General features: G+C 33.5%; 2 protein-coding genes across 2 annotated transcripts; one reads left to right on the top strand and one right to left on the bottom strand.

Moving 5' to 3' along the window:
- Positions 1-4,260: 4,260 nt before the first annotated feature.
- Positions 4,261-5,389, bottom strand: LOC106344748 (MADS-box protein defh21). Its single transcript, XM_013784062.1, has 5 exons — positions 5,366-5,389; positions 5,094-5,270; positions 4,808-4,861; positions 4,630-4,671; positions 4,261-4,476 (listed from the first exon to the last, which is right to left on the bottom strand). The coding sequence occupies exons 2-5, from the start codon at positions 5,232-5,234 to the stop codon at positions 4,261-4,263; spliced, it is 453 nt and encodes a 150-aa protein (XP_013639516.1). The 5' UTR covers positions 5,235-5,270; positions 5,366-5,389.
- Positions 5,390-8,718: 3,329 nt separating this feature from the next.
- LOC106295994 lies at positions 8,719-10,069 on the top strand. Its single transcript, XM_013732030.1, has one exon. It carries the CDS (start codon positions 8,877-8,879, stop codon positions 9,840-9,842), a length of 966 nt encoding a protein of 321 aa, XP_013587484.1. The 5' UTR covers positions 8,719-8,876; the 3' UTR covers positions 9,843-10,069.
- The last annotated feature ends 1,025 nt before the right edge of the window (positions 10,070-11,094 follow it).

Raw genomic sequence — 11,094 nt, 5'->3', positions numbered from 1 at the left:
AAAGTTGTGAAAATTTTCCATTAATTATTTTCCATCAAATTTATCATCTTCATATTAATTTAGTGAATACTAAAATAAAGCAAAAAGATAAAAAAAAAAAGACTTAGAAAATAAGATGTCTGAATTGCGATGTATTGTTATTTAACTATAGTTCAAGTGTTTTACAAATTATATAAGGTTCTTTATTACTATAACATTATGGTAATAGTTATTAACACAAATTTAACTTATATGACAAATAGATTTTCATGTATTGTTATAAAATATATACATATTTATGTTTCTACTTTTAATCGGTTTTGTTCGGTTTATTCGGTTTAATCGGTTATTTACCAAACCATATCCAAATCCTACGGTTTTTATAAAATTATATCCATTCGGTTTATATGGTATATACCAAAACCAAACTATATTGTCTATTTCAGTTCGGTTCGGTTCGGTACGGTTCAGTTTTACCATATTGAAGAGCCCTACTAATAAATATATAAATAAATACTTAAAAAATATAAGAAAAAATTTTAAAAATAATTTCACACATAATTTTCGATTTTCAAAAAGAAATTTTGAAAAATAAAAAATTTTGAAAAACAAAATTCAAAAAATAAAAAGTTCATAAAAAAGTTCAAATTTCAAAAATTCATAAATTTTTTTTTTTTTTTTTTATTTAAATAATGATTTATTATTATATATAGATAACAATGGTATAAGAGTCTTTTGCCACATAATAAAGAATGCATTTTTTAAAATGTCCTTTTAGTGGTGGTAAAAATGAAAAGTGGTACCATGAAAGTGGTAAACATAAAATTTCTCCTAAAATAAATTAAACAACTATAAATGACTATAAATTACTAAATTTGTTAAAAATCTCACATTCATATTTTTGTGATCCATGGTTTAATTTTCTTGTTATGATAAGATACAAATGATGGGTAAATTTTATGTTTACCACTTTCATGGTACCACTTTTCATCTTTACCAATTACCACCACTAAAGAGACATTTTCAAAAATATCTTCTTCATTAAGTGGCAAAAGACTCTTATACACTTATTATCTATATATATAATAAATCATTATTTAAATAAAAAAATAAAAAATAAAAAATAAAAATAAAATTTTTCATGTTTTCGAATTATACTTTTTCAAATTCGAACTTTTTTATAAAAATTTTTTTGATTTTTTTTTCTTCGAAATTTTTTTTATTTTTTTCCAAAATTTCTTTTTGCAAATCAAAAATTATGTTTGAAACTATTTAAATATATATATATATATATTAATTAAGTATTTATTTATATATTTATTAGAATCCTAAATTTCACATTCCAAAAACCCTATCCCACTCCTCAACTCTAAACCCTTATTCTAGATTAGTTAACCCTAGGGGTATAAGTGTATTTTACTCTGCATTAAAAGTGAGGGTAAAAATGGTTAATGTAAACATGAAAAGTAGTACTATGAATGTGGTATTTGTGTCAATATCCCTTTTTATTTAAGACAACGTCTCTTAAGCCGTTCTTATCAAAGCTTCGTCATAAAAAACCCAGTTTCTATCGGGAGTTTTCATCTTACTTCATCAGGAAGGGAAAAGCTTGAAGCTTTGATATATAAGACGGGTCATGAATGATCTGCTAGGACCTTTCATACACAAGGGATGTTGGTACCGAATGGGTTCCAGACAATCGAGCATGATGGATTCATCTTAAGATATCAGAGACTGAGAGATGTCAATTCAAGTCTCACACTGGAAGTTTAGATAAGAAGTGTCTAATATATAAAGAAATGTCCAACTCTAATTAGAACGAGGCATTTTGGGAAGGAAACCAAAAGTAAATCCATGCGGGTTTGCCTAAGGCCCAAAGTGGACAATATCGTACTAATCAAACTATATAGAGTTGGACATGGATTGAATAAATCCCAACATTGGTATCAGAGCCAGGTTGGAGACTCGATCTAAGCTTAAGTTGTAGCTTAAGATCCTGGTGCTTGTGAACAAGAGATCACGTAAGCAAGATGGCAGACGTGACTAGGGCTCCACGCACGAAGGACCTTGGATATGCATCCATCCAATGTCCGATGTTGACATCGACAAACTACACAGTATGGTCGATGAGGATGAAGATTCTACTTCGTGTTCATGAAGTGTGGGACATGATCGAACCCGGTTCAGATGATCAAAAGAAGAACGATGTTGCGATAGCTCTTTTGTTTTAATCTGTTCCCGAGACATTGATTCTCCAGGTGGGAGAACAAACCGCATCAAAAGAGATCTGGAACGTCATCAAGTCGCGACACCTAAGAGCTGATAGTGTAAGGGAGGCGATACTTCAGACATTGATGACGTAGTTTGATAGGTTGAAGATGGATGATAACGATACTGTCGATGACTTCGCGGGGAAGATATCGGACTTCGCGGGGAAGATATCGGGCCTATAATCTAAAGCAACCTCGTTCGTAGAAAACATAGAAGAATCCAAGATGGTCAAGAATTTCTTGAAGGGTCTTCCTAGACACAAGTACATCCAGATCGTAGCGTCGCTTGAGAAAGTGCTAGACCTGAACAAGACGGGTTTCCAGGATATAGTTGGAAGGCTTAAGGCGTACAAGGAACGTGTAGGAGAAGAAACTCAGAAAGAATACCAAGGGAAGCTGATGTTTTTGAACAATGAAGAGCATAGTCAGATGGGCTACGAGAATTCATGTGGTAGAGGAAGAGGACGGAACGGTAGAGGCAGAGGTCGAGGTGGGTCAAACAACCAAACCGTGCATCAAACACCGAAGATAACAACTCGAAGAAGAATCGTTCAAAGCTGATATGTTGGAGATGTGAGAAGCCTGGTCACTACGCAATTGTCTGTCCCGATAAAATAGAGAAGAATCAAGTAATGAATAAATGAAAAGTAATAGTGCATTTCTTATTATTCCTTTTCTTTTTTACCATTTACAAGGAATAGTTTTTCCTTTTCATTCTTTTTCGTTCCTTTTATTCTAGAAGAATAAAGAACAAATTTGTTCCTCCCCAAAATAGATAAGAAATCATCTTCTTTTTCATTCCTATAATTTTGTTCCTCTACATTTTTTCCCTATTAATTCATATTGTTCCTATAATGGTCACCAGTTAGACTCTATGTGAGACTTTTAACAGTTTTAGTAATTTATACCCGTTTTGAAAAATTCAAAATACAACATATACAAAAAAAATTAAATTTTTAATATATGATTAATATAATTGTGTAATTTATTTTAATAATAAATAATTAAACAAAAATGATAGAAAATATACAAATTGTTAGCAAATCTTTATTATTTAAAAGCATTAATTGTCATATATATCCTAATCACGTTAGGTAATTTCGTAAGTTTTATTTAAGGAAAAAATATATAATAATTTGAATTTGATAAATGAATGGTCCATAATGAACATACTATATAATATAACATTCTCTAGCAATTTAATTTTGGAGTAACAAAATTCTCAATTGATTTTCAAGCTGTCACGTAAGCAAAATTAGCATTCTAATTACGTGACAACTCAGCAAAACACTTTTTTAATTAATACAAACCATATGTTATAATTTTTAAATGTTTATGTATTAATATATAGGGGATATGTGATTTTTTTTTCTTTTTTTTGTCATCTAAAAATATGTGATTCGAATGTGTGTTTTCAATGTTTTACGAACTCTTCAGAGAGTCCTCATTTTCCAATTGTCCTCATTAATTTGTTTTATATTCTTCTTTGTAAAACTATCAGAAAATACTTTCTTCATACATAACCCCTAAAGTAATAAAAGCATGGTCTTAAAGCAAAGCATGGTCTTAATTAGAACTCACCAAACCAAACCGGATCAACCTTTTTTGGTCAAGGGTCAACCCTATACGCTCTATGTTTTATCGGTATTTGGTCATTGGTTGTTGTATTTTAATGGATTTAAAAATTCGAACTAAATCTAGTATTGGTTCTATGATTTTCAATTCTATATTAAAATCATGTGTTATTAGTTTAATGATTCATAAATTCTATATCAAATCAAGTGTTATTCAATCGTAACGATTTACTGATAAATTTAATTTTATAATGGATTTGAATGAATTTGTTTTGATTGTTTTGTTAAAAATACAAAGACTCAAATCTGAGAGAAAATCTCCAGATTTGTAAATACTAATCCGATATTTTTTTTTAAAATCTGTATATGTTACTTAGATTTATAAATACTACATGTATTTTTAAATTAATAAAAATATATAAATCAATAACAATTCCTCAACACTTATTTGTGCCGGGGCTTTGACTCAGGGTTTTAACGGGCGATGGAGGAGTGCGGAGGAGTTGAAGAAGGCCGGTAGGTTGTTCATCAACGTTGAAAGGGAACTGCTCCTTCATGTGCCGACGCATAAAGTCATCTTCTACTTCTCTTTGACACGTCATCATCTGTCTCTCTGCTTGCCACATCAGATGCTCCCAAGAGCTTCCTTGTCCCTTCATAATAAATACCAAAAAAGGTTAGTCTCACTATTTGTATAGTATAATTTAACTTATACGTATGAAAAAAGCCTAGATCTACTACACAGATAATAACATAAATCTAGTACACACAGCACAAAAACATGTAATCATGTACGTATAATGTACCAGATGGTAAAACTGTTGGTTCTCTTCATCCATGAATATTTCCTATTGACAACAACAAAGAACAGATGAAATTAATATGATTATATATAAATCTTACTAAGCTTGGAAAACTACACAATGTTATTATTTATTTATAGTTAAGCCGATTTTTTGGTAAAAGTACCAATGACAAACTCACCTTTCCCTTTCCCTTCGGGTCGTCCCTTTGTTGCTGCTGATGCATGAGCTCAAACTAGGTAATTAGTAAACAAGAGACATGAGTTAATAAAGCGATCAAAACAAAACTGTTTCTCCTTTTCAAGATTAATTTTTCAACGAAAAATGGAGGCACATGTGCGAGAGTGTGTAAAACAGGTGTAATTCACCAAAATACGTGTACATTACATCTAATAGATATATGTGTATATTAAACGGAAGTTATCAATTTGTATGAATGCATGTTAATCGAGTGTATTTATATATACCTTACGAGCTCGAGCATTTTGGAAAGAAGATTCGAGTTGGAGCTCAAAGCGAAGGAGATCGTCGTAGGTTAAGAGGTTCATGCCATGTCCTCCTCCGTAGAGTTGAAGATTCATTTTAAGATTCTCTATCTCTCTCATCATTGTTTCCTTCGTCTCTTCACAATATAATTCGTGATCCTGTGACCAATTGATAATCATATATCTAATCCATGAATTGAAAACTTGTGAAGGTAAATGTTGTAATAAATAAACTAGAAGACTTTTAATACTACAGGGTGGAAACTGTCGACTGCAGCGGCATGACCTTCCTTTGTCAATTGATATCTCATGATGAGATTCTCTATGCTGATGTTGAAAAATCAAATAAAATTGGAATAAAATAGAAAATGCTAATTAAGATGCGTGTTTTTGGATCAGAAAATTATGAATCTCAAAAGTACTTTCTTAGAATCAAACCTAGCTATATCAGAAGATGCTCTTTTATTTATTTGACTGAATTTTATAGATTTCAAAGCTAAATTCAAACAAAGAAAGCATATAAACTTCTTTTTTATCAAAGAAAGCATATAAACTTTCTAAATGATGTAATACCAATGTTAAAGTAATAGATGGTCTTGTTGCACAAAAAAAAGGATGGCCAAAACCACACATGAAATGAAGAGTAACCGAAATAAATAAAGATTTACTAATTACAATAAAAAGAGCTCTGGTTTCTTTTAATTTGTTCTGCTAAAGCAAGAACACACATACGCATGATTCTATGACACATATATACAGCAAGAACACACATGTATGATTCTATATATATATGGGGCTATATACACATGTCAACCTGGTGGACTGGGAGCAGAAAGAGTAGAGCTTGTCCGTCTGGGAGAAGATGATGAGAACAATGGGAACATCACAGAGAACAGAGAGTTCACGTGCCTTCTTCATCAGACTCTTCTTTCTCTTCGCGAAGGTCACTTGTCTTTTTACCTTATCATCTAGCTTTTTTATCACTACCTTACCTTTCCTCATCTTAAATCGGTCTTTCTAAGACCCTAATACCATGAGAATGCAAAACGGGAGGAAGAAAGAGAGAAATGTGGTTAGTGTTTTTTCAGCACATGAGACCTTGATATATATATATAGACGACTGTTATTTTCATAATTAATTACTATCTATACATGATAAATGAAATTTTGAATGTCAATACATGGTACTGTAATGTAGATACTTGGAAGGTTCATAATCAAGAATATAAAGTGTTTACTACTGTGTTTAAAATATATTTCATATTTAGTTTGTGCTAAGATATATATGTATGCTCACCTTTAGGAAATTCAATTCTTATTGATTTCATTGTTAAGGTACGTGTGGAATATGTATATGTGTGCAAGGTATTTAATTTATTAAATATTGTGATGAGATATTTTTTTGCTTAAAACGATGAGATATGTCTATTACATACGGTCTTGTACATGTGCTACATTTCTTTACACAAAACGGAAAAAATTAACTAATCAAAGGTTAAAAGTATACTAATGACCGATCTTGTCTTTTATTAGACGTTTCTATACAAAACTGAAAGTATAAGGAATATATAAGACTATCTTATATAACAATGTGTTTGTGGGATTGTTTTTATACACAAACATTTGATCTGCTTATAATTCAAGATGACAGTTGTAACTTGTGAGTTTTTTTTTCTTACACGAAGCTATAAAGTTGATATCGACTTTTGACCGTTGGAATGGGACCATTAGTCCATGTGATTTTTCTGCACCTACGATTCAGTGGAAGGGACGAATTAGTCCTTATTAGTTCTATCTCCTATAAATGTGAACCTACAAATTAATTTTGTAGACTAGAAATAGACTAGTTATCATATATATACAAACCTATAAAAACTTAATTATCTTATTAAGAGATTTTTGATCTTTTCTTGTAAAAGACTTGATTAACGTTGCCCTCTTTATTAATCTATGAAATCACTTTGAAAAAGGACTTAACAGTTTTTTTTTTACTTATTAAGAGATTTTTGATCTTTTCTAGTAAAAGACCAGAGGTATGCATCGATTTTATGATACACACAAGATAAACAATTAAATGTTAAAAGTACATATTAAAAATGTAGGTAATGAAAAGTCTTAGAGCATGATTATCTCTAACACCTCTAATTAATCATTTTTTAATAATAAATGTGTCTTAAAAATTTTACTTAAGAGATCTCTAAATTTTTGTCTTCCAATGCAAGTATCTTATTTATGGATTCTTAAAAAAAACCATATTCTATTTTGTTTAGCTACAACTACACAATTGACATCAACACAAGTCACTACAACTAATCAAAACCTGAAGAATCATATAAACTAAGCAAAATTTATAACCAGTTTGCAATGAAACTCACCCCATGAACATTTCAACAAGAAAAAACAAAGAACACAGTCCTAATCCATCCTTGTCCTAAGAAACTGGAGATTCTTGTACATAGAATCAGAATCGATCTGAGCCGAAAAGAGGAGCTGGACGTCAGCCAACCCCATAAACCCTAGAAGATGGAGAAGGAGAGAGTTACATGCCAAACGCAACGGAGACGGGTTTTGGCACTAGAAAAAATTCCACACTTTCATGAACCATCACTTTACCGTAGAGAGCATCTCCTTTCTCAGCGTGGTCAAATTTAGACTGAGGCATCACCATAGGCCGTAACTTAACCCTCCCACCACGTTTGTTCTGCACACCACAAAACCAAAAACAAAACAGAGTCAGAAACAAAACAGAGTCAGTCCATCAACATCTCAGCGTGGTCTTGTTCCTCATTCTTTAAGCTATCCTAGACACTGCTTTACACAACTAGCAACTGAACAATCACACACCTGTCTCATCATTTAACATCAAAGTTCTCTCCTTTATGTTCTCACAATGTTTCAGGGTTCAAATAAGTTAAAGCTTTAACATTCAATAAGATCAGCAGAAAAAGTCAGATTCTCATATGCTAAGTAAAATCAAAGATCAATTCAACACAGAAGAGAAACTATGATTCCACATAAACACCATACATATCTCTCTACGTTCCAATCAAACGAGTAAAAATTAAAAATCAACATACATGATGAACCAATCATCAACGATGTACCTGATCGCCAACTATATGAGAATCTGGAAACTCTTATCAATCTGAATCAAAAGAATTAGACTTGGAAGCAGAAGCAAAATCAAAAGAGGGAGGAGCACGGAGGATCCAGTGCTGGGGTAGTTCTGTTTGTCGCCGCCGGGAATCTCCGGAAACTCCTTGACGATTCGTTGATTGACGAAGTCGAACAAAACCGATCTCTGGTTGGCGAAGATGAATAGATTTTCGTCGAGAAGAAGATGAAGAAACGAATAAATTACTAAATACAGTAAAAACCCCTTTAAGAGCCCTGCTTTAAAGATGCTCTTAAGCCCGTTTCCAAGATTGCGTCCCAGCATCATGCAAAAAGAACTCTGCTCATAGAATAAGACTTGACCATTTATTACTACATATTTTACCATAAATAAAGCGAATAATAACTAATTAAATAAAAATTAAAGTAAAAGGACAACAGAAAGAATTAGTTAAAAAAAGTAGCGGTACAAACATAAACGTGTTTTAAGAGTTTCCCAGAAGTTTCCAAGAAAGTCTTCATCTTCTTGATTACTCATTTAAGAAAAAAAAAAGAAAAATCTCATCTTCCTCTCAGATTTCGATATTGACCTGTCGGTGTTTCTTCATCTCTCCTCTGTTTTCTCTCTCACCAGATCCCACCAACCCCGCCATGGATCTCCAGCCAGAAGAGCTCCAGTTCTTGACGATTCCTCAACTCCTTCAAGAATCCATCTCAATCAAGAAACGATCTCCAAGAACCTTCTACCTCATCACCCTCTCCCTAATCTTCCCTCTCTCCTTCGCCATCCTCGCTCACTCCCTCTTCACCCAGCCGCTGCTCGCCAAGCTCGACTCCTCCGACCCTCCTAACTCGGATCGTTCTCGTCACGACTGGACCAAGCTCCTGATCTTCCAGTTCAGCTACCTCATCTTCCTCTTCGCCTTCTCTCTCCTCTCGACCGCCGCCGTGGTCTTCACCGTTGCCTCTCTCTACACCGGGAAGCCAGTCTCCTTCTCCTCCACCATCTCCGCCATCCCCAAAGTCTTTAAACGACTCTTGATCACTTTCCTCTGGGTCGCTCTCTTGATGTTCGCTTACAACGCGGTCTTCTTTGTCTTCCTAGTGATCCTCTTCGTAGCTCTCGACATGAACAGTGTAGGCTTAGCGGTTATCGCCGGACTGTTGATCGCTGTTCTGTACTTCGGTGTTCATGTCTATTTCACTGCGTTATGGCATTTAGGCAGCGTGATCTCGGTTCTTGAGCCGGTTTATGGACTTGCAGCCATGAGAAAAGCTTATGAGCTTCTCAAAGGGAAGGTTAAGATGGCTACCGGGTTGGTCTTTGTTTACCTTTTGCTCTGTGCGTTGATTGGGATTACTTTCGGGTCGATTGTCGTTCACGGTGGAGGAAAGTATGGGACTTTGACTAGGACTCTGGTTGGTGGTTTGCTTGTTGGTGTTCTTGTGGTGGTGAATCTTGTGGGTTTGTTGGTTCAGAGTGTGTTTTATTATGTTTGCAAGAGTTATCATCACCAGACGATTGATAAGACAGCTTTGTATGATCATCTTGGTGGGTATCTTGGTGATTATGTGCCTCTTAAGAGCAACATTCAGTTGGAGAATTTAGACATTTGAAGCATAAGAAGAAGGGTCGAGAGATTCTGGTAATACTGTTTCTTCATTATCTTTCCATCTCTTTTATATATGTATTGAACTATGTAAGATTGGAGATGAAGGAGAAATGTGGAATCTGAATGAAGTATTATTAATGTAATGTTTATGTACAGAGTACAGACTCATCAACACTCTTTGTTAGTGTTTTGATTTGGTTAATCCATGATTTTAAGGATATTTGAGTTCTATTATTCTGAATTTCTGATCATTATAGTGAAGGATAACTCTTTTTTTTATCTGTGGTAGAATTTTTTTTTTTTTGAATTACCTTTGTGGGAGATTTTACTTGCATGTAATAAACCTGGGGAAAAATGCTGGTTCGTAGATACTTGAAAGGACCAGGACTAGTTTTTGTAGGTAAGCTAACTTTCATAAGTAGGGTTTGACCTTTGCAACCTACGCTTAGTTTAGGTAATAAGAGCAGTTTATGATACCTTAGTTTATTTCATAGTGTTACTAAGTTTGAATTTTGTTCATCAGTGGGAGGTCTGGTGTAGCCAAACCTAATGTAAACAAAAAAAATTAAACGTAATCCAAGAAGAAAGATTACTTTCTTACACCTAATGTTTTATTGATTACATTCTTGGATTAGTGGAAATGACGATTACATAATCGATATTAGTACAAAGGACAATCCAGTGCCATAGCCAATAATCGGTGGATACAACATCCCCACGGAGAAACAAAACCGAGAGGAGCTGTAGCGCTTTGGCGTAACAAGTATTTTCCAGAGACAACAAAACTAAGACAAACGTCCACATGAACAAATTTCACAAAATACAACCCACTTAAATCACCAAGAATCATCGTCCAAAGCAAACAAACAAAAGACGCAAAACTCACTTATCAACGTACTGTGGGTGACTGAAACCCAAACCTTCTCAGTCCACGACCACAAGGGACCCCTGCTAACCGTGAGAAAACGAAGGCAAACAGTCCTGCCAAATTGACACACAATTCTGATGCACCAACTAGGAGAAAATGGCTTATTACGGATTTAACTTTTTGTGTCGAACTTCTTCAATTATATACGTGTCTATTTCATTGTGAATTTTACAAATAAATTCAAATAAGTTACCTAAACTTAAATTCAAATAAACTACATAACTTTTTTTAAAACATGCTTAAATCTAAAATAGAAATCAATGGTTAACGTGACTGATTGAATATCTGACATGAGTAATCTCTCGAACAGATTCTCATAACCGAATAT

Source organism: Brassica oleracea, chromosome C5, assembly GCF_000695525.1.
Source record: "Brassica oleracea var. oleracea cultivar TO1000 chromosome C5, BOL, whole genome shotgun sequence".
Lineage (NCBI taxonomy): Eukaryota > Viridiplantae > Streptophyta > Magnoliopsida > Brassicales > Brassicaceae > Brassica > Brassica oleracea.
This window is presented reverse-complemented; position numbering and strand designations above follow the sequence as displayed.